This window comes from Poecilia formosa, unplaced genomic scaffold (assembly GCF_000485575.1).
Source record: "Poecilia formosa unplaced genomic scaffold, Poecilia_formosa-5.1.2 Scaffold29, whole genome shotgun sequence".
NCBI lineage: Eukaryota > Metazoa > Chordata > Actinopteri > Cyprinodontiformes > Poeciliidae > Poecilia > Poecilia formosa.
In genome coordinates, this window is record NW_006799968.1 from 880,380 (window position 1) to 907,064 (window position 26,685).

Consider the following 26,685-nt stretch of genomic DNA (forward strand, 5'->3'; position numbering starts at 1 on the left):
GTTTTCCGGACAGAAACAGCAGGACTATGAATATTTATCCCAGGCAGAGCCGCGGTTTGAATTTCATAGCTGTTTGTTTTTAGCCTGAGTAACGGCTAAGGATTTGTGCAAATTAACTTTTAAATGTTTTTTTGAAGGTAAAATTCAAATTGCAGTTTTCTCAGTTTGGGGTCGTCACGTTTGCCTGCATCCTTCTGGTTTCGTGAACGTGTGTGGAAACAGTGACCGAGTGGAGCTCAGATAAAGGCTTGAGTTTACTGATAAATTATTCAACAAGGACAAGACAAACAGAGGCAGAGGAAAAAAGAGAAGAGGGTGTAGATCTGACAACGCATTCCCCGTGCCGCCAGCTCACGGGACGCACCAAAATAAACGAACGCAAGCCGGGAAGCCGCACTGAGTCAGCTGACGGGCTTCAAACGCACGCTGCTCGACGTCAACGTAAAGAGATTCGTGATTTATTTATTGTTATTCCGGGGAAAACAGAGGGGGAAAATGCCATTTAAACACTGTGCGATAAATGGACCATAAAGTAAATCAACACAAGTTCAACACGAACAGCTCAGTCTTTTGTTACAAGTGGATGCTCTAAGTGGTCTGATTCACACAGCGTGACAATAATTAAAGAGCAGCTCGGGCTTATTATGTTTCTGTCCTGTTAATGAAATCACATATATTAAGACGGCGCTGCGCTCTGGAAACGTCGTCCTGTGTCTCCTTGTGTTTTTCTGGCGTTCTACAGACACAAACAACAGAAGCGCTGTCACTTTAATGCCTCTCTTAGATCGAGTCTAACCAGACAGGCTTGTGCATTATTGAGGGAATGACTGCTCTTAAACTGGCTGCGTGCAGCTAAAGAGTGGAGCGCTTTGCCAGCTTACCCCACTGCCCTCTGTTTGGCAGCCCCCCGGCGGAGAACTGCCGTGGCAACCGGCTCCTTTGCTTAACCCGATTCTCCCACTTATGCTTTATTTTTTCATGACGGCCCGACTCAGTGGAGAGCAAGTAAAATGGTTGCATAAGTCAGTGTTTAAGCATGTCCGCAAGGTGTGTTTATGGTTTAAGTGTTTCTTTGTGGTTGTAGAGCCCATTTGTTTTGTCTAGACTTCTCGCGCAGGTTTGAAATTCTTTTAGAGAGCCTGTTTGCGGTTCTGTTAAAGAGCACTTCAGTATGCAGAAAATTGTTTTTCTCGTCACCAGAGTGCAGTAAGCCGTGAGAAAACGGCGACCTGCAGTGTTTTTATTTGCTCAGACTTTTCCGACGTATTGTTTTTAGTAGGTGTGTAATGGTGCACGTAAATCAATTCAGGAGGTAGACGCCTGGCCAATTTTTGTGCGTTTGGTGTGATTAGCGAACTGCTTCTAGCACCTTCTCCATTGTGAAGCCTCACTCTAGCCGGTTAATGTCTGGTTCGATTCTAGTCAAATTGGCTGCGTCTCTATCGGCGGTGCGTTCCTCACTATGTGGACGTGAACATTGGCGGGGGGCTGTGTTGACGCTCTAATTATGTCATTTTGTGCGAGTACTCTTGGGCGCCCAGTTTCTCCAAAATGTACGTTTGTTGCGCATTCCTCCAATCCAGTTGATGCTGGATTTGCTCTTCCGCCACAATTGATAAAAGAGATTTGGACGTCAAGGTTTTACTATTTTCGTCATCATGCCAACTTCTATGATCTCAAATTGGATAAGGTGACGGTGAAGATGACGTAAATCCACGGGCCATCAATGAATACAGTCTGCTGACTATCAAGTGGCTTGCGCCCAATACCTGGCTACGTCCGGCTCGTACCACCTCTAAGGTGGTTCCAAAAAAAGTGGTTCCTACTCGTGTTGAACATTTTTCTTCCATTTTCTAAATCCGATTATCTTATAAATAAAGTTCTTCTTCATTCTAGCCTTTGGGAGACAAGAAGTCTTTTCGTAAACTGTAATTTTTTTAATTTTTTCTGGTTGTTTCTCATTTTTCATCTTTTCTGTCTTTCTAACTACATTATTCTTTTTTTGTTCTCATGTTTCTCTTTGCTTGTTTACTCTTCCAGATGGCCAACAGCACAAGTCTGAGCCACGTAGTGACAGGCCTGAAGCCCAACACGCTTTACGAGTTCTCCGTCATGGTGACCAAGGGCCGCCGCGCTAGCACATGGAGCATGACCGCTCAAGGGACCACCTTTGAGACCAGTAAACACCGCCAACACACACACACACACACACACACACATTCCTGGAGAAACATTCGTGATGAGAGAATCATCAGTGACTGCAGAGTGACAAACCCCTGGCTGGTTGGGAATAACAGTGAACTTCTTGCAGCTCAAATGGAAGGAGGGGGCACACCAGAAGTGATGGCAGAACGGTACAATAATCTGGACAGGTATTTATGAGCAGCTCTGCTGTTCAAATTAGGCAGCTTGCCTCCAATTTGGTAATTGGGGATAATTCTACCAGACTTCCTCAGAGGACAGTAGGCATAACCACACATCAACCTCAAAATACACAATCAGACTAACACTGGGAAGAAAATGAATGAGAATTGTTGGGGTTTTTTTGCTGATATTTATTCCAGTATTCTTCTTGATTTACAGACTCATGGCCATGTTTCTCCATCTGAGGAGTCACAATCCAACACCTGCCCCAGTCTCTGCTTTTAGATGGAGAAAAAAAACCTTTACTGGTTTTATTGGTCCTTTTCTGATCTCTGCCTTCAAACTATAGGGCATTCCTCTTGTGAATATAGTTTCCCTTTAATTAGTTAATCCCAGTAAATCAATGGTTTGTTTTAATCTTACCTGTTGATGTTGTGCATGTGATGCCATATCTCTACATCACAGAATGAAATTATGCTCACAGAGGTGCAGATCAATGACAGAATGCGAGGTTAAACGAATATAACTAGGGCAGTGTAACAGTCTGTGCAATTGGTCTTGGCTATATTTTTTTGCAACTCAAAAAAATATAAATAAAGACACAGAAACTAGGCTCATTGCTGCTTTCCTGTTTTTGCTGTTTTTTATAAGCAGTTAGATCATGGTATGTATTTCAGTATTTTGGAGAGTTTTAGGCTTCAAGAGTAAATCTAATCTAAAACTCAACTAACTAAAATTTAAATGAAGATAATGAAAGGCACATGTTCCCCTCAACTAGCGTTAGGAGCCATTTAAAATAGTTTTACATAAACACTCTTATTGTATTTTTTCACACTAAAATATAACAAAAGATTTTTGTTAACACCTTCACAACACCGAACAGAACGAAGCAGGTACTTTAAGTGACAAATGGAGAATTTAAACTGTTTTCTAAAAGTTTCTGTTCCGTCCCAGGCAGGGGTTTGTCGCACATGTGAGCAAACAAATGGATCCTATGAGGTCAAACAATATCAGTCACAGCAACACAATTATTTTCTTTCTGATATTTCATTTTAAAAACACGTTTAACTCCTTCTGTCCGTGCCTCAGCCCCAAGCTCCGCCCCAAAAGATGTGACAGTGGTGAGCAAAGAGAACAAGCCACGCACCATAATAGTCAACTGGCAGCCTCCCTCTGAAGCCAATGGGAAGATCACCGGTGAGCATCAAACTAACTTCCTGTCTTGTGGCGCTTCTGCATGCAACATAAAAATATGTGGGGAATTTATATCTGAAGTAGAGGTTTGATTTGATAATGGTGCCAATTTTCCACTGCTGAGGGAGAAACGAACTTCAAACTTTTCTTTTATGTCTTCTTTGTTAAAGTATTAAACATCTATGTTAATTTAACTTTTCAATGAGTTTTATTGCTGAGTTATCTTGAAATATAATTTACGTAGTATTAATTAAGAATGCACTGGTATGAAAATTTGGCCTGATATCAATATCCAATATTAATACTGTTGATATTTACCTAAAATGAAAAATGACCCCAGTGCTAACATGGCTTTTGTGTTTTGGTTAAATATCCCATAATCCTTTGCTGCTCAACCTTAAAAAATCCACAATTTAAAATGGAAAGTGTTATTTAACTCTACATCCTAAGGAATACTAACCTTATTGAAATGAATAATTACAAAAGTTATCGACATGAATGTCCACCGTCTTGTGTGCCGAGTTGCAGAAAATGTTTTGACGTTTTATGTCCATCAGTGCAAACTAAAGTCCCCGTTCTGAATTTGAAGATGCCGTCTAACTCCGCCTGTCTTGTCCTCTCAGGTTACATTATCTACTACAGCACAGACGTCAACGCGGTGGTCCACGACTGGGTCATCGAGCCTGTGGTGGGGAACCGCCTCACTCACCAGATCCAGGAGCTGACTCTGGACACGACGTACTACTTCAAGATCCAGGCCAGGAACTCCAAAGGAATGGGGCCCATGTCGGAGCCAGTTCAGTTCAGAACTCCCAAGAGTAAGTGTCCAAAATGTGCAGGAGAACGGTCCACAGATCGAAGTGGAAACATCAGCAAGGCTTACAAATCTTATTTAGGTTTTTTGTGTTGTTGTTGTTGTACAGGAGGGCTGCTGTTATGATTTATAATTCCTTCCTTGGCTATAATGAGTTGTCCACTCAGCAACTAACAAAAAGCACAAATCTTCCACCTGAGCAACAAGGTTTTATTGAAAAAGTTCCTTCTGGCCGAAACCTGCATCCAAAAAAAAAAAAAAAAAAAAGAAATAAACAAATGTCACCAAACACAGAATCTGAATTAAATAATTACCATTTGTTTGAGTCCAGGCAGTTTTTTCTGATGTGGATATTGGTGCAGTGACGTTGTAATAACAATGGCTTTAGTACAGCCTTCGTCTTTCTACCTTTTCACATTTTATTACATCACAAGCACAAAGTCCTATATATTTTATGCGGTTTCTATTTGAAATACCAAAACAATGTACGGCATAGTGTAACTCTGAAAGTGGAAGAAAAATAGTGCATGTTTTTTTTTTTTCTTTTGTCAAAATATTGTAGAAATAAAGATCTGAAATCTTTGCTTCGTAACAATTACTGCGGCAAACCGAGTTAGGCTTCTGAACAGACACCATTCTTTGGGTTTTTCGCTGCTTTAAATTTCTAAATTTCTGCCATAAGTATTAGTGCTGTTGATCACTTAAAAAATGTAATCAGATTAATCACACTCCAGCGCTGTGATTTATCATGATTAACTTTGTAAGCATAAGGTGTAAATATGGACATTTTCAAAAAATGTTTTATTCTCTCGAATCAAACACGTCTGAAAATGACTTTTTTCCAGGTTTTCATATTCAAGAAATTGCAAAAGAAATCATTATATTTCAAGTGTAAATTTAGAAATGTTAACTACAACCTGCTTGTACTTTGGTGGAAGGATAATCCCTCATTGCAACATGTACACCTCGATGTGTGCAGGTTTGGTTTTACCCAAACCTGTACACATCGAGGCGTTTTTGAGCTCGCCAGCCTGACTTTCCTCACTCATCTATTCACTCGTGTTTGTGACTCTACATTGTTGACCGCAGTACAAGACCGTGTAACGCGCTGCTGTGATCTGAACAACCCTCCGCGGGAGATTAAAGCAGATTAATGCGATTAATCGCGTGATGTAATATTAGCTCCTTAAGCTTTTTAGATTAATCGCTAACGCGTTAACACGTTAACTTTGACAACCTGCATAACCTTCCAGTAAAATGCAGTGATGTTTGTGGTTGTAATGTGGGAAAATGTGAAAATCTTCATCAAGTTCAAATACTTTTGCAAACCTTGTAGGTGGATTACAAATACTACACATCAGCTAAGGCAGCTTTAGAACTTTACTTTTATTGCTGCAGCTGCTGTTTCCTGTCAGTTTGCCCTATTAACTAATAATCCGTCTTCTGAGACGTTGAATTAAAATCGTACACTGCCCTAACTGTATTCTTTACTTTTATTTGCTATAGATTTTTTTTTTGTGCCAAAGTTGCATTTATTTCTCTTTGAACGATTTCTCGTTCCAAAGAGAAATCGTTCTCTTTCAAACGATTCTCTTTGAATCGTTTGAATCTTTGAATCGTTTCAAAGAGAATCGTTTCAAAGATTCTCTTGGAGTCCTTTCATAGAGAATCGTTTCTCTTTGAAACGATTCTCTTGGAATTCTTTCAAAAAGAATCGTTTCTCTTTTAAACGATTCTCTTGGAATCGTTTCAAAGAGAACGATTTCAAAGTCGTTCTCTTTGAAATCTGCTCCGCTGCGTAGTTTGTATTAAAACACTCGGGATGATTTGGGTTGGGGAGCCACACGCAGCTCATTTTGGTTTTAATTTCAGTTACTTAGCAGGGCTGTTTTATTTTATTGCCATTATTTTTATTTATTTATTATTGTTTTGTTTTGCAAAGCATTTTAAGTTTTGGAAATCAATCTGTACTTTTATTGTGGGACGATTGAATCATTTCTGGATCGACGCTTTGTTCCTTTTATCAGCTCTGCTCTGTCTGTTCAGCAACGGTTTTTGGTTTTCTCACGTGTTTTTCATTCCTCTAGATTTGCCCCTCTTCCACCCCACAGTCCCCCATCTGCCCTCCAACCCCTCGTATTTCTTTCTCCCTTGCCTCTCTTCTCAGCTAACTGTTTTTGTTTTGCGTTTTATTGTCTCTTCCTCTCTGCTCTCCTTTGGCCTGTTAAGCCGAGTCCTCTGACAAAATGGCTAATGACCAAGGTAAACTCCCTCTTCTCACTTTATCACTGCCAACTGCACCTCATGTGCTTCTCTTTCTAAGCATCTCCATCTTCTGGGCTGATGACAACTTGCAATGCATGACTGCCAGATTGTGTTTGTGCTTGTAGAGTTTGTAGAAAGTTGAATTTGCACCAGAAGGCCTGAATAATCTTATTTTCTTTCTCTCTGTTTGACTCAGCTTCAAATATTCCACCAAAGCCGGGACCTTCAGGCAACTTGTATCCAATTGGCCCTCGAAATTCAGATGGTAAGTCCTTAATCCCACCTGCTGACTAGTCTGTGATTGCCATTGGCTTTTAAAGCTAATTGGATGGCTAATTGGAAGGCCACCCCTGCTTTGTTTCTCAAAGAATGACATTTACAGCAGAAGGAGACGGAGAAAGAGCAAAATAAATCACAGAAGCACCATTGCACTCAATCATACACTAGCAGGAGAAATGTCTCGTCATCTTTTGCCAAAGACAAAAGAGAAATCTCTTAATCGATACAATCTGTCACCATTCCATTGTTTACGTTTTGTGAGGAACGAAGTTGCGCTCAGTGTCTTCTGAGGTTTTCCTGTCATTTTCTTCCGTAGTTCCTGGTGGCGTCCCACCGCATGTAAGAGGTGGGTCAATGGTTTTGTGATCGATTTGGGTTGCTTGACACATCGCCGTTTGAAAGCAAACTGCACCAGCTGGAAATGTAACAAATGTTGCAATGTTAGTCCCCAGTCGAACCGAGTTGACCGAACTATCAGGTGTGAAAACGATCCACTACATTTGAACAAGACCTCAGATCAAATGTGGTGGTGGAGACACCAGTAGAGCTTTTCAGACACCAAAATTCACATTAATATGAACGACCGATGAAGCCTGAAGCGGCAACTTCAGGTCAACGGTGCTCAAGGTGCTCCTGTGCATGTGACTTAGCACTTCTAGTCTAATTCACTTTCTCTCCTCTCGAGGTAAAATAGGTCAAAGAAATGAGAATCTCACCGTGATCATCGTCAGCATAATCGCAGTGGGAGTGTTCACCACCGTAGTGGTGGTGGTGGGAGCCTTACTGTGCACGCGGCGCAGCACGTCCCAGCAGAAGAAGTGAGATCTTACTAACTCATTTCGTTCTGTTATTTGTTTCTTCATCATTCTCTCTTCCGGTTGTCGTCTTCGCTTGTATAAACGATGCGTTCTTGTCATTCCCCCTGCCCCCCCTGCAGAAAGCGAGCGGCCTCGAAGTCATCAAACGGCTCCCATAAGTACAAGGGAAACTCCAAAGACCTGAAGCCGCCGGACCTTTGGATTCACCACGAGAGGCTGGAACTGAAACCCATAGACAAGTCGCCGGAACCCAACCCGGTCATGACCGAAACGCCCATCCCTCGCACCTCGCAGGACATCACCCCCGCCGACAGCGGCCTGGAGAGCAACCCCCACCTGCAGCAGAGGCGCAACTCCTACCGAGGTCAGGTTTGCCCCCCTTCCCATCCCAACGCCCGTAAAAGGCAACACTTCTAAGTTAATGTTTTGGAATAAAAACAGATCAAAGCAAAATGTCACCTTTGCTGCCTGAGTGCACATTCATAATAACACCCAGCATAAGTTTGACTCTGCCTGGCAGACAGGAAGTGGCATTTTAAGAGATTGACCAAAGAAAAGAAAAAAGTGAGTTCATTATTTGAGCTGGAAATTCAGTAAAAACCTGCAGGTATGCTTCCAGGAGCCTGTCTGAAGGTTTATTGGACAATTTTTAGTGAAGGATGTGTTTTTCTTCTTTTTTTTGTTGTTTTTTTTTTGTCTGTGATTGCCATGCAAAACATTTCATGCTGCATCATGACATAGCTCACGACGCTCATTACACATCATAACGCTTCGAGCCCTCTTTGATAGCCGCGATTTCCTTCAAGTGCAGGCGACGATCGGAGTTTGACATTTGGAAATATCACACAGCGATACAAAGCGGATTAAAGTAATGAGGGATCATTAACTAGAAACACTCAACGTCAGAACAGCAACTGATCTGATTGGCTCATTTCCACCGTACCTTTTAGGCCACGAATCAGACGACAGCATGTCCACACTCGCAGGCCGCCGGGTGATGAGGCCTAAAATGATGATGCCTTTTGACGCTCAGCCGCCCCAGCGTAAGTGTGTGTGTGAACGTGTCACAGCAACTAAATAGTAATTATGGAAGAAAGAAAAAAATCTCTCGAAATCAAAAGCAACAGATTCATCTAGTCCATGCTTCTATGATTTTTTTTTTTGTTTTTTTACTTTATTTGTGAATTTTTCTACTTCCTGAGTGGGAGTGTGTTTATCGCAGGAATCTGCATGCTTGGATCCTCACCGTTCATTAAGCATCTCTCATCCTGTTTGTGTGTGTGTGTGTGTGTTTGTGTGTATCCACGTCCATTTCCATTCACAGCCGTGATTAGTGCTCACCCCATCCATTCCCTCGATAACCATCATCACCATTATCACATGGGCAGCCTGGTATCACCGACACGCAGCTACCTCTACCATCAAGGCAGCGGGTACCCGCGCCCGCATGCCTGCGCCACCCCCATCTCCCACCTAGAGAGGGTGGACTCTTCAGGTGAGACACTGCCCCCTGCTGGACGGCCGGAGGAAGCCGCACGAGGGCAGGCCACTTTCAATTATTGAACATTTGATTATTCGTCTTTGGGCAGCTGCCGCCATCTTGTTATTGTAATTTATCTCTACTGTCTTGTAGATTTTCTCTAGTTTATTCAAATAATGATGGGATTAAAATGCCAAAGCCAGTTGCCCCTTTTTTTTTGGCCTTGTTGCAATAGAAGAGCCTAGATCCAAACAGTTGATTATAAAATGAGGATTTTTCTTAATGTTTTCATATATTATTACACTTTCCTGTCAGCTTTTTTTCCTCTTCTTTTGGATGAACAGTTTAGATTTTCCCCCATACAGATGTTTTCACAAGTAGCGTAAATCTCGAATAAGCGTTTAATTGCTTTAAATACTGCAGTTTTAAACTATGTAAGGTGCTGGTAACATAGATACGAAATAGGCCTTTTTTCTGCTTTTCCAGATGGAGTAAAAGCAATGGAAAACTGCTTGAATAAATATCTGCACAGTGCAGAATTTAGTTAAGGTTTGATCAGTATTTTATATTTTGAATTAAAGGTGATGAAATGCAGTTCCTAAAAACACTTACTAAATATATCAATTCACTGAAATAGTTCTTTTTTCAATAGATTGGACAAATGAGATTTGTTTCAAATAGAGGTTTAATGATGCCATTGAAATTGTGATGACAATAGTTGCTTTATACTCTGGGCGTTTGAAATTGTAGGAATATTCAACGCTAATTTCGCAAAACAAAGCCGTGCTGACTGGATAATTGCTTCGTTCCGATCTCTGATGAATTTACAGGTTTTGTTGTATTCCACATAATGTTTCATACTTTGCACATAAGCGCAACGGGCTAACCCGAAAAGGTCAGAGGACGCCGTTCATGTTAGCATAAAATATCTGCAGCTGACTGTTTATTTTTGTCGCCGTCATCTTCTCGTTTTAATGAAGTCTCTGGTTGTGTATAATGTGGAGTTTGAGATGATGCATCTAAATTGCTAATTTTGCCAAAAAATCAGAGCCATTAATGTAAATTGCGCCCAAGACAAGCAAAACTGTAATTTATTCAGATTATGGAAGCTGAAAACAAATGAGCCAGTGGGTTCAAAATGTTATCTTTAGTACTTAGTTCTCAAATTCAATGACACCCTGGAGAACTCTTTAAATTAATTTCTATGTGTTTTCCATCCTCATCTCTTCTGCACAGTTCTTTCACCCAACAGTCATGAATGTCGATGGTTTAAATCCTGCGCTTTCACTTACTTCCTCTGCCTCTCCTCCAGAGTCCGTGAGGAACACGCCGAGTTCGGAGCCCCTCCCCCCGCCTACCGCCTCCTCCCAGGTCTCCTGCCCCTCCGAGATCATGGCTGACCCGGAGGGCAGCTACCACGGCTCCACCACCACCGAGGAAGAGCCCAGCTACTCCAGCAACCTGCCGCCGCACCGGCCAGCCCACCCGCACGCCCACGCCCACCCCCTCAAGAGCTTCGCCGTACCGGCGATCCCGGTCTCCGGCCATCCGTCGTACGAATCCCCCGCCCTGCCCAGCACACCTCTGCTCGCTCAGACTGGTGAGCACTCGCCTCAGACATACCCTGAGTCTGTTTACCACCAGTGTGAGTTGTGTTATAGCCTTTATTTATATGCTTACAATGTTTTATTCTGTTAAATCTATCTTGTAATGTTAAGTTTGATATTTACAGCCAAGTTAATGTTTGTCCTTCAGATTTCTTGCGTTCCTTTTCAATCCACATTCACTCTAATCCAGAATAATTATGCTCATTTGCTCAGCAGCCTGAGAATAAAAGGCTTTCAAAACAGTTTTCTATATATCCGCCTTTAAATAAAATCCCTTTCCAAGCTGTTTTCTTTCTGAAGTCACTGAGTCACTAAATAATCCACCTGTGTGTAAACTCTGCTATTCTGCAAAGGCCTCAGAGGTTTTCTTAGTCAAAAAACACAGCAGACATAAATAAGGCTAAGTGGAACTTTGAAGCAGCTTATAAAACAATACCCCAAGCTCTGAAGAGCTAACGTAGCACTGCTTAACCCATCATGACAAAATGGTAAGAGCATGCTACAACTGCAAACCTAGCAATAAAGTCCAATAAGTCTGACTGAAATGACCTTAAAGCACTTTAAGAGGAGCGTTTTCAGGGAAACAAGAAAAAACAAGGACATTTCTGAGGTTGAAAAGTCAAACATTTCTAGAAAAAACTCAGAAATTTCTAGAGGTTTTTCTAGAAAATGTTTGACTTTTCAACCTGAGAAATGTCTTTGTTTCTCAGGCTGAAACAAGGACATTTGACAGTCTTTGTGTTGGTCTGTCAACCCCCCACCCTGCAAAAAAACCGTAACATTTTGAGGTTGTGACACAGTGAAATGTGTACAGACAGAGTTATGAATACTGCCAGCTCTAACTATAAGCCTCTTCCTCCCCTAGGGCCTCCCACTCACCCTCACGTCGTAAAAACAGCCTCCATTGGAACACTAGGGAGAACGCGCACTCCAATGATCGTAACGGTGCCCAACGCCCCCGACGTACCAGAGACGAGCAAAATGCTGGAGGACGTAGACAGCGTGAGTATACCGCCTCACGGTGGCTTTTGGTAGCATTGCAGTGATGATGGTGGTAAATATCCATGAATGTTATCTTATCACATCACACTCCAAATTCCATGTGCATTTTGTTTCTCTAGGCTCTGGGTTGTAAACGTTCCTTTCAGCAGGACTTGTTGTAACCACATTTTCTGTTTTTGCTCTTTCCCTCATCTTGTTTCTTCTTCCAACTTCAACCTCGTTTTAATTTCTCGGCTGCTTTCAAAACATAAATGATTCGTTCTAACGACTGATCATAACGAAACCCATAACCGGAATGACGTTTTTGTGTGTGTGTGTGTGTGTGTTTTTACCATCTGGCTTTTTACCTCCATCTTACTCTCATTTGATTGACTGTCGCTCCACTCGGTGAATGTTTTGCTTTCGTCTTGCTTCAGTCTCATTGACCAGTCTCCCAGCTCGCCTCACTCCCCCCCATCCCACTCCTTCCTGTCGGCCTCTGTTGGATCCCCTGACTGACCTCCTCTCCCTCCTTTCCTCCTCTTCTTTCCTCTCTTCCTTCCCCCATCCCAGGTGCTTGCCTCCCTGGCCCCCTGCCCCTCCCCGGCCCCTCGCAGTAACCCTATTCCTCTCCCTCAGAGCTACGAGCCCGACGAGCTGACCGAGGAGATGGCGCACCTCGAGGGCCTGATGAAAGACCTGAACGCCATCACGACAGCGCCATGACCATGTACTCGTTCGCTTGCTCAGAGAGAGACACTCGCACACACTCCCGTACACATACACACACACACACACACACACACACACACACACATGTATGCAGAAATAAGCCACACGACTTTCACAAGCAAAACACATCCAGAGGCCTCGTGGACACGAACCTGGCCTCCTGCGGCCCCCGACAGAGACAAACAGAACCTCCAGACTGAAACGTAGGAACTGCTTCTTCTTCTTCTTCTTCAGTCTCAGACAGGAGATTGCCACGACGAGGAGGAGGACGAGGAGGAGGACGATAAATCGAGATGCTTCATGTTGATATGAAGAACAAACCTCAGAGACGATGAACTTTTTGGTTGCTTTCAGCCGAACGATTGTGAATCTCACCGTTTTTTGTTTTTCCTCGCTGGTCGACTCGGCATGAAGTGAAGAGGAGGACAGATCATAAACATGCTGGGGGGAGGGGGGGTTATTGATGCCGGCGCTCGTGCGGCGCCGACTACAACACGGTGTTTGATCAGTGTTTACTTTGTGCGTTTTGTATATCTATTGGGCCGTTTCAGTGAAGTGAGCATTGGATGTCAGCTACTCCCCTTTACTATTTTTTTTACTTTTTTTTGTTTGTTTGTTTTACAAACCCACAATATTTTGTGTCCGTTTTGCTTTTTACCCTCTTGTGTCATATATTGTGCCATGACTTTTTATTTCCAATGTTATTTTATTTCTTACATGTGTATCCTTATGAATATGTACATACATGTTGTTTTTAAACTGCCTCATTCTTTCTTTAATATTTTTTCATTATTATTTTATTATTATTATTATTATTATTATTATTATTACTTGTGATTTAAATTGAGTCCTGAAGCTCAGTTTTCATATCAGTGGAGGAGTAAAGCCTGACGGGTTTCTACAGTTTCCCGTTTCCCCCGGCGTCACGTTGTCCTTTGTACTCTAAATCGCTCTTCGGTCTTTCCTGTTCGTTGTGGGGAGCTCCGTTTTTTTAAAAGCCTTACCAACGTGTTTGTACGTCGGACTGCGGAGAAGACTCGCCGTCGACTCTCTCCCACGCCGCCGTGGATCATTCTGTGGGACTGTGGCAGCTTCCCGCAGGTCAGGGTTACCTCGGACTCAGGGCGCTGACCCCCACCACCCGCCACTCAACAGCTCTCCGAAAAAGAAGGCATCAATCAATCAATCAATCAATCAATCAATCAGTCGGACAGCAGCAGATGAAAAGTTATCTTTTTATACAACAAGTTTGGTCGTATGTGTGCGTTTTCCAATAAAAGAAACAAACAAAAAAACAAAACAATCTTTGATTTTTGGACATATCTTCTGCTGAAACACTCGGGCATTTCCTTGCTGCAAAGTCTTTTTAATGTTTCTTTTTTTGGTTGTTTCCTTCTCCTCTTCATCGAATGACACACGCGTTGTGGTTCTGTTACAAACGTTCTAAGATGCAATGATGTTGACCTTTTGAAAGGGACTCCTGGATTTTTTTTCCTTTTTTTTTGGATATATATATGGTAGGTTTTGTACGAAGAAAAATAAAAAAGAAAATTGTTCTGAACACAAATCTGCTGTAAAGGAAAAAAAAAGAGAAAGATAAAAGGTCCATCTCAGAGACTAGTTTTTCATTACCCTCTTACCCAAAGAAATTTTGTCATTTGCAATCATAGTAATTTCCTCTACTTTTGTGAATACCATGTTTTGCATAAATGTGCATCGTCATGAATGTCAGTATAACTGTAAGAGATTTTAACTTTGGAGACAAACAAGGAAGACGTTTCGAAGGAAACTGGGAGAAAAAGGAACCGGACTCCATTTGGGAAACGATCTGTTGAGTTGTAAAACAGTTGAACCTGTATTGCACTTTTTCACAATTTTTGGAAAGTAAATTTCTTACATATCTTGTGTTTTGAATATCAGAAGCTGTTTGTGTAACGTAGTGTCCTAGGTAAGCAGCAGGCAGCTTGTCTTTTTTTTTGTTTTTAATGTTTTTTGTTTCGCTTCAGAGATGATATGAAATGAGCGACTGAGTTGTTTCACTTGGCGCCTCGTGATGAGGAATTCTGTTGTTCTGCTTGTTCATGTACAGAGCTTTCTTTGCTTTCTGTAGAAGAAGAAGAAAAAAAATCTGTGGCTTTTTAAAAAAAATGTTGAAAAATGTTTGGACAAAAATATGTTTTTTTATTGGTGCTCCTATACATTGTGTATACAAGCTATTAAGAATACTAACAAAGTAAACGTCTGCTGGTCTTTCTTTTCATCAGAAATTATCGGAAAACTGATGTGGCGTTTAGCGTTCTTTGAAATGCGAAACACTAAGACATACGTAGATTAACCAGAGGTCATATAGCTACAAATGCACCTTAATAATCTAGAATAACAAGTTTTTCATTTACTCAAATCAGTAGTGAAACTTGTGCATATGTTTATTGCTCTGTTATGGCATGAACATGCTGTAACCATTAGAACATAAAATTGTGAGCCGTATCCAAGCTTTGTGTCAAATTCATCTATAAGATGAGTTGCTCTTTTAAATTGAATTATGGAAGCAGACGAATGGTGTTACAAATATGTGCATGTGATCAAAGTACAGTCATATTCAAAAGGCTTTACTATGGTGGAAACATATAAAGCTAATTTACAACACTTATTGTCTAAACATGCTTTACAAAGAAAAACAAAAGTTGATTCAATCCAATCATTCACACCGATGTCAAGCCAAGTACATACACCGAAACTGATCTTAGTCCTCAAACATTGCAGTCCAGTTTACTATACAAATTCAATATAAAACTTTTAATCCAAAGACTCAGCAAAAAGTGATTGACTTGCAGAATTTGTTCCTCCTGGATGAGCATGTAGCAACAGCAGAAAGGAAAATTCCCCTTTAACAGGAAGAAACCTGCAGCAGAACCTGGCTCGGTATGAGCGGCCATCTGCCACGACCGACTGGGTGTTTAAGAAGACAACAGACACACAAAAAAGAAACAAACTGATCAGAGTACAAACAGGTCGTCACAGCAACCTGTATGTACAACAAACAGTAGCTTTGTTTAGGAGGTCTGCTTGTTCTCTGAAACATGTGAATGTCCTCTCCCTTATGAAGTGTTGTGATAGTAGCATTTCCAGCATCATTGGGTGAGAAGAGGAACACATGGATGAGTTGCCATGATCTTGCCGAGCCATTTTCCTTTACTCCTAGATTTGTTCTTCAAAAGGTGGGAGGCTCACTGTGTAACTGTCTTCATTACTTGAAATAATCTGAGCTATGGGGAGAATATATTAAATACACATTTACCAACACCAAATGTGTTGGTAATTCCACATTTGGTTTTTCTCAACTCAGATGGAAAATTACCTATTGACACTAGGAAGTCCATATTCTTTAGATTAGACTTGAACTGAAGTGCTAGTAGAGTGTTCAACCCAGCTCTCCAGTCATTTCAATATTTATCATGATCAACAGAGTTGAATGCTGCACTGAGGTCCATTATCAGCGCTGTGGTTCCTGTATGTATGTGGTTGTCACTGAACACTTTGACAAGAGCAGTTTCAATACTGCGGTGAGCACAGAAACCAGACTGAAAGACCTCAGAGATTGGTCATTGTTAAGAAGTAGGGATACAGGCGAGGCGGTGAGTAAAGCACCCATGTAAAGAGGCCTCAGTCCTTGAGTCGTCTCACAGATTTGAGTCCAGGCCTGTTGACCTGTCAGTGAACAGTGAAATAAAGGCCGCTAGAGCCAAAAAAATCCATTTAAAAAAGATTGTCTGGCCTGTCGTACACAGGACAGACAACCATGCACACGCATACCTTTGATTAACCAATGAACAGTTATGGTCCTGGACTGTGGGAGGAAGCCAGAGAACCAACATGCAAGCTGCAGAAAGACACCAAGCTGGGATTCAAAACCCAGAACCACCTTCTACCAACTACTTCACCACACAACCTCCAGGTAGATCATGTTTCTGTCTTCTGTTCTTCTTTTTATTTTTTGAAGACCATAGTCGAGGTATTTTTATTACACACAAAATCTCATGCAGATGCCACACCTGTAAACTCGAGGTACTAAAAATACATCAAAGCTGATTATTTTCTCTTCACCCTGAATAAAAAGGTGAAAAAAACTAACAGAACTGCCATAACTTTTAATTCTACTGCCTTTTAAACTTGATTCATTAAAGCAGGGGTCCCCAAGATCGGCCCTCGAGGGCCAGCATCCTGCATGTTTTAGTTCTCTCCCTGGTTTAACACACCTGGTTCAAATGATGGCTCATTAGAGGCCTAAGAAGAACATTGACATACTGGACAGGCTGTTACTACCACCAGGGAGAGAACTAAAACATGCAGGAAGCAGGATGCCGGCCCTCGAGGACCGACTTTGGACACCCCTGCATTAAAGGAGCCAATGGCACCACCTACTTCTTCATGGGGTTAGTGTAATACACATTGGGGACCAGCAGGGGTCACTGCAGCCGCCCACCTTCCCGATTCCCTCACTTCCGCCCGGGACGCTCTCACTGACAACACGGACTATGGCGTCCAGCGCGGATCGAAATCCTCCTCCTTTCCCCGCATCTGAGGAGCCACAGCCCGAACTATCCGACATGGCAGAAGGAGACAGCGACGAGGGAGAGGACATTTTTGTCAGCAACGTATGTCTCCAGCTTTGTCATGTCTGACACGTTTCAGCATATCTGCATTGTTCTGTGACAGAGAGGATGGGAGAGTTAGCCTCTTTATCTGATCTGACCTGCTTAGAAAAAGAACTGAAAACCCCACATAGTTCTGCGACGAATATCAGATTTACGGTCAAATTAGCTGAACTAGTTCAGATATTTTGATGGTGTTTTTTTATTATTACACAACTAAACAATGTAAGGTAGATTTTTTATTTTATTTTTTTTTTACCATTCTTGCAGCTTCCCCCCTCCCCTTTTTTTGCCCTGTAGTGATGTTAGTTTTTAGTTAATTTTAAGGCCTTCTTGTTTTGCTGCCCAGGTGAATATTTAGCCCTTTTTCTTGCTTCTCTTAAAATTTCCTGTGCTAATCTTTTGCCCAGCCTCTTGTTTTTACCTCTTATTTATTTTTGTGGCGAATGCCAGCAGACTGGTAAATACTTTCTGCCATGTTTGTGTGTTTCTAAGTCAAACCTCCTGTTTGCAGAGCCACCCGGCGTCTGTCAGTCGAGGAGTTTCTCAGCCAGAGGAGCCCGCAGATCTGTTCAGTGAGGAGGCCACCACCACTGCCAAACCCAACGGAGTTCACTCCGATGACGATGACCTGTTTGCAGGTGAACAAATCAAGGCACCGGAAAGTATCGCGATAAACAACAACACTGTTGTTTTGAGGCAGTTTCCAGGCAATATGTTGATGAAGATCGCTCTCTCAAAGACCAATAAGCTTTCATTTGGAAAAGAGCACTTAACTTTTTAATTGAAAGGTATGTTTAAATATCCAAAACTAAGCACAACGTCCAAAAGTAATGAATAAAACAGAAATAAAAACCGAGCACAACCGAAACCATAAATGAAATGGATTATGACGTTTCCTTTAATTGGTCTTCAGAAATATTAATTATTGGGATGGAAATTATGGAGGTCATTTTAATTCGTCATGCAATTAATTGATAAATTGCTTATTGGAACAGGCTTAGTCAGCCATGTTGGATTTTGAGATCTAGGTTGGTGAGAAAATCTTTTCCTTTGTATTCCACCATATTTATTCAACCAGTCATGCACTGTTAATTGATATGTGTTTTTTTCTTTTTATCATTATTTTTTAATATGAAGCTAAAAAAAACTCTATGCCCCATAACAATACTTTTTTACTTTGTCTGTCAAGACACTGGTCATGTTTCCTGAGGTAGCCATTTAAGCTACTTTTTAAACAGATAGCTCATCAAATCAGGTAAAATTCACTGCGTTAGAGGACAGAAAAGAGACAGCTGCTAAAAAAGAAGAAAAAAAACCTGACAATAATTGCAACTAATGGACATTAATTCATCAATTTTAGTAAAAACAAGTTTTTTGATCACTCTATTTTGATGTTAAGTTCTGTCCAATTCAATTGGAGTTCTCTGCTGGATCTAGTTGAAGTGTTGTAAAGAATTTGTTGTTTACCTATAACTCAATCAAAAGTTGTTTCTTTTGTCGCCAGAAGCACAAGCAGATTTAAGCTCGGATCCGTCCAGCGACTCTACTCGTAAGGATCTGTCCTCCTCCTCTGGCCCGCCGTCAGCTCGGAGTCCCGCAGCTCTGCAGCCCACCTCTCTGGAGCAGGTACCGCCCTTAACCAAGCTTCTCAGAAACCCGCAAACACCTGCAGGAAACCACTTGCACCGTCACCTGCGACTGCCTGTGCCTATCTGCCACGTTTTGTTTCTGTTTAAACCCAAATGTTTAAACTGTTTTGGTTTCCGATTTTGTATAAATGTTGCCTTGTGCGTTGCAGCTGGAAGAAGACGAGGCCAAGGATATTTTCGATGTGGATGTTGCTGTCACCAACCCAGAGAAAGTCGGTCAGTTAATTTTTTTTAATTTTTTTAAGATCACTATGATCCGTTTCTGAAAGATTTGGTATTTTTGTATAGACTTTTCATAACAGTCTGAAACTGTAATCTTTTTTTCCCCTCTTCCTAGGAGATGGGATGAATGCATATGTGGCCTACAAAGTATCCACCAGGGTGTGTATTTTAAGGCTCTGATGTTTAACTCTGGGTGTGAAGTGTTATGTTCCCACTCACCGTCTTTTCCTCGTGTTCTCCTCCAGACCTCTTTGCCCATGTTCAAAAGTAAAGCCTTCACTGCCAGGAGGCGTTTCAGCGACTTCTTAGGCCTTTATGAAAAACTCTCAGCCAAGCAGTCGCTCCACGGCTGCATCATACCACCTCCACCTGAGAAAAGTGTTGTTGGTGAGCTGCTGTGCTTTATACGTGTATATACACACATTTCATCCCATCACAGCCACTAGTTTCAATGTGTTTAATTTGACTGCGACTTGATGAGTCAGCACAAAGTAGTGCATCGTTCTGTAGTGGAAAGGATTTTTAGAGAAAGCTGTAAGAAGTCTCATTTGTGCAGATGAATAAAATCTTTTCAAAATGTTTAAAAATTATTCTTATTCGTTTTCCATCTTTGCTTCCATGTTATTTTTGTTGCAAATAGAACCAGAAACATTCAGAAGTTTTTACTCAGAATTTCTCGTTATAACAAGAGGAGTTTTATGTCTCGTTAAAACTAAAAGCTTTCTTGTTTTAACTATATGAAAAACTGTTGTTTTGACCTATTTTTTAAAGTTATTTGTAAGGGACTTAACTTTTGTTCTAACTATGCTTTGAATCAACAGGAATGACAAAAGTGAAGGTGGGCATGGATGACCCATCGTCTGTGGAGTTTGTGGAAAAGAGAAGAGCAGCTCTGGAGAGGTCAACATCCACTCATGTTTTAATTAAAATACTTTCTAGTGCACAAACGATTTCTGTTTTTATTTACGGGTATATTTACGTTTTCCTCCTAGGCTTAGGTTTAGCTGTTTTCATGTCAACTCCTCTCTACTTTCTGTGTAGGTATCTTCAGAGAATAGTGTCTCACCCGCTGCTACTGCAAGATCCCGACGTCCGTGAATTCTTAGAAAGAGACGATGTAAGTTTTTCAGTCAGCGTTACCTGTATTGCTTTTATTATCATGCTGTTTGGGAAATGCAGTGTCATCCAATAAGCATATTTTTATGCTACATATTTTCTGAGTGTTTAGTTTCAGAATATAACTGCTGGAAAAATAAAACCAGACGTTATGGCCATGAAACAGGATCAGAATTCCTATTATTTTCTCCTCCACTTCAGTTGAAGCGCGTGTGGAAGGCTGCATGTGTGAAATATATTTCAAACTTTTTTAAGTTACACATTTACTAAATTTATAGAGTAAAACCACAATAGTTTCATTGGTGGAAAAGGAAAGGAAAGAAAATATTTTTTTTTCCCTTAGTCTTTAGACACATTTTAACTAAGCAGACAAAGCTAGCTAGAGAGCTAACGCTAGTTCTCTTGCTAGTTAGCTTACTAGCTAGCTTATGCTGTGTGAGAAGCACAAAGATACTCCCAAGAGCCACAAAAATACTCCAGATATTTACCAGTTTTGGTCTCCTACACTACTTTTTGTACATCTGTCATGATATAGGGCTTTCATTTTATTCATAATAGTCTTAAATATGAGTTGGCGAAATCTACATTGACCCTGGAAACTGCTTTATTGGCTTCATTTTCTGGTGACTCTACACCAGGCACTACCTAAGCCCATTAGAGCTACAGGTAATGCCCAGGTCTTCCTACTGTAAACATATTTTAACAGATGAACTATAGAAGACTCAAAGTGGTTGTAGTTCAGATCTTCGATTTGTATTTGTATGAAACAGCAGCTCTGATGCTAGCAGAAGGAAATGTGACCCTCTGAGTCACCAGACTTCACCTACATTAGCAGCACTGCAGTCAAAACAGGCTAAGTGTGTAGGGCGATGTATATCCAGGACACAAGTGTTCAGGCCAGGACAATGGAAAGACATCTATTCTTTAAAATGATTTATTACCGAGTTATTAAACCTTTATCTATTTTCAGCTGCCCAGAGCGGTAAACACTCAGGCGCTCAGCGGAGCCGGTTTCCTGAAGATGATCACCAAGGCGTCCGACGCTGTCAGCAAGATGACCATCAAGATGAACGAGTCCGACACAGTAAGAGGAGCCAGCGTGAAGCGTCTTCCCATCTGTGTGATGCTTCAAAAGAATTTCAAATTTGTGTCTCCTATTATGGAAAATCTACTGCATGATGGGGACAGTGCTCTAACTTCAGCTTTTTACCCAGCATGCAATCTGTGGCAGAAAATCTAGCATCTCGCATATCTCTGAACACACCATTCCCATCTGACCCATTTGGTGGCAGCATCATGCTGTGGAAATTAAGGCTGAAACGATGAATCAATTTTTGACGTAATCATCAACTAATTTAGTATTCAATTAATCATTGCATTAACTGGCATCTGCAGACTCAAAAAAAGCCATTTGTTGAAAAAGAAAAATGTTCCGAGCAGAAATGAAATCAAAACTGTAGAAAATATATGTGCATCTTGTATTTAAGATAAAAAGAACACCTTTGTCTGAAAGTATGTTTGCCCAAAACTCCCCAAGTGGCATAGTTTAAGCTTCACCTGGTTCAAATTCACTGAAGGAAAACTAGTATTGCATTTTAGGCAATAAAATGTTTTTCTTATCCTTAAAAGGAATGTAATTGTTTATTTGACTCTTTTAATGTATACCTAATATTCTAGAATATTATGCAATTTTTTTCAGTCAGAATAACTGATAGAATAATCTTTTACTAAAATAGTCATTAGTTGCAGTTACTGCTCCTAATGCAGGACAATTTAAATGATAAAAAAAAAAAATATGTTGCATTTTTGCGCTTTAGCAGCTCCATTGCACCATAAGCAGTGTGTGTTTGGTTTAATCTATAGTTTATGTGTGTGTGTGTGTGTCTCAGTGGTTCGAGGACAAGTTCCAGGAGGTGGACATGGAGGAGCAGCAGCTGAGGAAGCTTCACGCCGTCGTTGATTCTCTGGTGAATCACAGAAAAGGTGAGCGGATGAAATGATTCCCTGCTGACGAAGGGGGGGAAAGAAGCAGCGGCAGAGCATCACGTTCGACAAAAACAAAGCGGCCTGAAGACGTTTTCTGCCCTTCCTCCCTTCTTAACGCCAGAGCTGTGCATGAACACAGCTGTGTTTGCCAAAAGCATGGCCATGCTGGGAAACTCCGAGGATAACACGGCCCTGTCGCGGGCCCTCTCCCAGCTGGCCGAGGTGGAGGACAAGATGGAGCAGCTGCACCAGGAGCAGGCAGGAAGCGACTTCTTCATCTTCGCCGAGCTGCTCGCCGACTACATACGCTTGCTTGGCGCCGTGCGGGTACAGTGGCAGCTTTATATACCAATAAAAACATGAGCTTTGACTTTAAAGGCATTTTTGCTAGGCTGAGTTTGAACGTCGACCCATTAATTGGTGCACATCTACTCGTGTGTCGTAACTCATCTGGAATGTTTTTGTTGTTTTTTTTTTGTTTTTTTTTGCAGGGTTGCTTTGACCAGCGTGTGCGGGCGTGGCAGCGATGGCAGGAGGCTCAGAGCACGCTGCAGAAGAAGAGAGAAGCCGAAGCCAAGCTGCTGTGGGCTAACAAACCCGACAAGCTGCAGCAGGCGAAGGAAGAGATCGCCGAGGTAACGGCGCCGATCCTGTGGCAGATCATTACATCACCTGGGGAAGTCTTGACTGTTACTTAACAACAACAGACGTTCAGCGTTCAAACAACCGTTTAGTCATTTAGCTGAAAGCTAAAAGCACAAACCTCAAACGGTGAAATTTCTTACAGTTCCCGTTAATCTACCTTCTGGTTATAAAAATAAAAATCTGTAATTTTTATTTTTTTTTTTACAATTTTAATCCTTAAAAAAAAGACAAATTCAAAGTTGGAGGGAGGGAGGACAGGGGGGAGTTGTAAAACACACTTGTCAAACAAGACGGTGGTTCTTGCCTGGCTTCACTCTGAAATATGGCAACCCAAAGAAAATCCAGATTTTCCAAAAATTAAAACTTGGAAAAACAAAAAAACTGGATCAATTGAGTGAAAATCGAGTTATTGCCCTGTCCTAATTTATTGTAATTTGTTGAGTACAGAATCTGGCCGTTCTCCTCCTCTTTAATCATCAGGGGTCAGTATGAGAGTCTGATGGAATAACAATGAAGGAAAATACAATCACATTGTTATTTACACAAGGATAAAACTTGACACTATCTGATTGCGTTTATTTAAACTGTAAAATGAAACGTGCTGCGTTCCAACAACTGAAGAAAAAAACATATTGATTATTAAATTTATAACAGATTTCTCATAGGCTGGTTCATGATTGATTATGTAGGTTTAAATATAACTTGAATCATATGACACAGTTGCCCCATTTCCTTTGTTTGTTCAGTGGGAGGCGAAGGTTACTCAGTATGAGAGAGACTTCGACAGGATCGGGATGACCGTGCGGAAGGAGGTTCTCAGATTCGAGGTACAGTTTTTCCATCTCGCTACAACTTTTAGCTTTTTTTTACCCTTCGTCTGCACTATCCAAAAGATGTTTATTTTTTAGTGTTTTCTTCAACTTTGCAAAGATGCTAGTCGTCTTCTGTGATTATCCTCTCGACCTGATTTCTGCCTTGTTGTCATGAAAACTTTGGCAATAGTGACCATTTGTAAAATATCAAGTGTGCAGAAAATTGCTGCATCTCTTTTTTTTTTTTTTTTTATGATTATTTAATTTTTTTTTTTATTTTTTTTTATTGCCTGCAATGACAAGAATCTTCTCATTGCAGAAAGAAAAGGCCAAGGACTTCAAGAGTCAGATAATCAAGTATTTAGAGGCAATGCTGCAGTCTCAACAACGGGTAATTATCATACCAAATGAAGCGTTGGATCAGGCATCTACGGTTTCGATTAAGGGCTCTTTTCTTTTTCAGCTACTGAAAAAAAAAAAAATCATTCATTGCTTTTATTTACCACGTTAAGAGCAACTGGCAACGTCTTCCAGTGACAACTTTGGGTGTCTTAATGACTTTAGCAGAACGTTGTAATGACCACCTACAATATTTCCCCCTTATCTTAAATGTACAAGAACATATACTACTAGAGTAGAGGGTGTGATTGCGTAAAGCTTATAAAATTAGTTCAAATGAAATGTAGACAAACCATTTCTTAATATTGGTAATGCAACCACAATAAATGTGTAATAAACTATGCAGAGTGAATCTAGGGCGGTTGGGGAACGAGCCATCCTTTCTGTATGATCTAACCTTGTGAAATATTATATAAGAATACTGAACTCCTAATTTGAAATGTTTAGTATAAAACAAATTTGTGTGCAACTTTCTTTTTTTTNCAATAAATGTGTAATAAACTGCAGAGTGAATCTAGGGAGGTTGGGGAACGAGCCATCCTTTCCGTATGATCTAACCTTGTGAAATATTATATAAGAATACTGAACTCCTAATTTGAAATGTTTAGTATAAAACAAATTTGTGTGCAACTTTCTTTTTTTTTCTTTTTTTTTTTTTAAGCATCTTTACCTGGGATAACAATCCACTTAGTGTGCATATTTCACTGTAACCATCAAAGTTAAAAAGCATTTAAGCGACTGGTCACGCCGTGTTTTAACAGTTTTATTTGTCTCACTCTGATTTCATTCCAGCTCATAAAGTTCTGGGAGGCGTTCCTGCCGGAAGCGAAGGCGATCGCTTAATGAAGTGGATTTTCCTTTTTTTCTTTTTTTTTTTTTCTCTTTTTGCTAAAAAGAAAAACCCCAACTGCCTTTTTGAACACTTTTACCTCTTTACCAGAAGTTGAGAGAGAGAGTAAAGTTTTTGAAACACAGAAGGAACTTCCGTCCGTTTTTCTCTTTGTCTTTGTAATTCAAATGAATTCTTCTGTACAGACGTTTGATATAATAAGCTGCCACACGTACCTACTATGTCTTTGACAGCATTTTGTGTTTGGGGGTTTAGGAGGGAGGGATGGGGTTTGTTTAAAGGGTGATAGTAAAGCAAGACTCAAGCCTGACATGAACTTGCCTGAATTTCATGCGGGACTCACTGGTCTCGTCAGTGGATGGTTCATACCGAGATGCTCCGCCCTGTATCACTGTCTGTAGTTTACATTGGACGATAGTCATTCCTCTCCCACCAGCCGCTGTTTAATAGATTGCATGTTGCAAAGTTCGACGCACTAAAATGGATCGCACAAACAGAAAGCTTTTCTTTTTTTTTTTTAATACTAAAACACCAGTGTTGATGACTATTAAATGTATTAACGCATTCTTAAGGTTTATTATAACACAATGTATTTTGGATATTAGAAACAATGTTACAGTGCAGAACTAACGCCACAAGCTTATCAAAGTTTTAACCAATTAATTAGTCATAAGGCAAGCTCAACAGGAGAATACAATCTGTATCACTATTATATTTATTGCATTAATGACTTTATTCGTCCATATATTCCATATTGCTACGTTTATTTTGTCGCCAGCCCAAGTGAGGTAACGTGGACCTGTTACAGAAATTGAATCACACAGATACTATTTGATCGTTTTCCTGCTTAATAGGCAGGCGACTGGTTAAAACGGTGACAGAAGAACTGACAATAAGTGATACGGTCCCTTATTTACTGTTTTCTGATTGTCCTTTACATAAGAATGTGCTTTATTTTTATAACCACTTTGCATTAGTACATGCATTTTCTTTGAAATGGTGTTCAGGCAAATGTACAAAATAAATGTTTGACTAAGCTTTGGGTGTTATCTGCCATGATTTTTTTTTTTTTTTTTTCCCCCCCAACTTTCAGATTTTACACATTTTGCTTTAGTTTTTCTTAACCCTTTCTTGAAAACTTGTAGCTTCTAGGTTTAAAGCATATTTTAGATTACAGTAAAAGATTTAGGGATAACCTCAGTCGGGATTGTGTTCCCTTTGTTTTCAGTGGTTTCTCTATCCTGTGTTCATAGGTGCAGCAGAACCGAAAAATTATTCACAACATTCACTTTTTCCACATTTTTTAATGCAACCTTATTCTAAATTGTGTTAAATGAATATTTTTCCTCAAGATTTCACACACAAATACTATGATGAAGTGGAAAATGGGAGTCTTTTGCAAATGTATTAAATATGGAAAACCAGAATGTACATTTAGATTTACAGTCTTCACTTTTTTTTTAGTTATTTGTTTTAGTCCTTGGTTTTGTAGATATCTAAGGCTGAAAACAAAGATATTCACAAGGTGCCAGACACAGTTTTATGAACGTAGAACATTTGGCCAGTAGGTGGCAGTATATAGAGAGGCGCATTGAGGTCCAGTAAAGTGGCTTTCCTACAATAACTTCATCCACAAAAAACAAGCCGGGTTTTGAACTTATACACTGCTGTGAACGTTTTGGAAGAACGGGTCAACTATAATGAGAACTTCAGTGTAATGTGGTTTTTCCTCCGGCTGTAGAGAATTGTGTACTTGTTCCTAGAGAAGCATCAAGCAACCTGTCCCACTCTACTTGTTTTATGAATGGTGGAAAGGA

The 26,685-nt window shown here is 40.7% G+C and overlaps 2 protein-coding genes across 22 annotated transcripts in view; both read left to right on the top strand.

Moving 5' to 3' along the window:
• Nucleotides 1-14,772, top strand: part of neo1a (neogenin 1a) — a 218,097-nt gene extending 203,325 nt beyond the window's left edge. For 6 of the 21 annotated variants that reach the window (XM_016669950.1, XM_016669955.1, XM_016669960.1 and 3 more), the window contains 12 exons: nucleotides 2,041-2,179; nucleotides 3,454-3,561; nucleotides 4,182-4,376; nucleotides 6,602-6,634; nucleotides 6,834-6,902; nucleotides 7,602-7,734; nucleotides 7,854-8,098; nucleotides 8,685-8,777; nucleotides 9,059-9,229; nucleotides 10,527-10,859; nucleotides 11,687-11,823; nucleotides 12,376-14,772. In XM_016669950.1, coding sequence (XP_016525436.1) covers nucleotides 2,041-2,179; nucleotides 3,454-3,561; nucleotides 4,182-4,376; nucleotides 6,602-6,634; nucleotides 6,834-6,902; nucleotides 7,602-7,734; nucleotides 7,854-8,098; nucleotides 8,685-8,777; nucleotides 9,059-9,229; nucleotides 10,527-10,859; nucleotides 11,687-11,823; nucleotides 12,376-12,528 — 1,809 coding nt within the window. In that variant the 3' untranslated portion in view covers nucleotides 12,529-14,772. Of the gene's footprint in view, nucleotides 1-2,040; nucleotides 2,180-3,453; nucleotides 3,562-4,181; nucleotides 4,377-6,601; nucleotides 6,635-6,833; nucleotides 6,903-7,601; nucleotides 7,735-7,853; nucleotides 8,099-8,684; nucleotides 8,778-9,058; nucleotides 9,230-10,526; nucleotides 10,860-11,686; nucleotides 11,824-12,239; nucleotides 12,354-12,375 lie in introns of those variants that run through there. The other 15 variants (XM_016669959.1, XM_016669966.1, XM_016669968.1 and 12 more) reach the window with 11 other exon arrangements.
• A 1,583-nt stretch (nucleotides 14,773-16,355) lies between these two features.
• On the top strand, nucleotides 16,356-25,731 carry LOC103135963 (sorting nexin-1). The gene is made up of 16 exons (XM_007549009.2): nucleotides 16,356-16,489; nucleotides 16,937-17,189; nucleotides 17,701-17,827; nucleotides 18,694-18,815; nucleotides 18,988-19,054; nucleotides 19,176-19,219; nucleotides 19,306-19,447; nucleotides 19,882-19,960; nucleotides 20,102-20,177; nucleotides 21,147-21,260; nucleotides 22,066-22,159; nucleotides 22,284-22,489; nucleotides 22,654-22,797; nucleotides 23,554-23,634; nucleotides 23,939-24,010; nucleotides 24,811-25,731. The coding sequence occupies exons 1-16, from the start codon at nucleotides 16,371-16,373 to the stop codon at nucleotides 24,859-24,861; spliced, it is 1,791 nt and encodes a 596-aa protein (XP_007549071.2). The 5' UTR covers nucleotides 16,356-16,370; the 3' UTR covers nucleotides 24,862-25,731.
• The last annotated feature ends 954 nt before the right edge of the window (nucleotides 25,732-26,685 follow it).

Excerpts from the sequence above, each read along its gene's own strand:
- LOC103135963 (XM_007549009.2), top strand. The coding sequence starts at position 16,371 with ATGGTCCTGGACTGTGGGAGGAAGCCAGAGAACCAACATGCAAGCTGC. Across the intron at positions 17,190-17,700 it reads AGGACATTTTTGTCAGCAAC|AGCCACCCGGCGTCTGTCAG; the intron begins GTATGTCTCCAG and ends TCCTGTTTGCAG. Across the intron at positions 18,816-18,987 it reads AGCCCACCTCTCTGGAGCAG|CTGGAAGAAGACGAGGCCAA; the intron begins GTACCGCCCTTA and ends TGTGCGTTGCAG.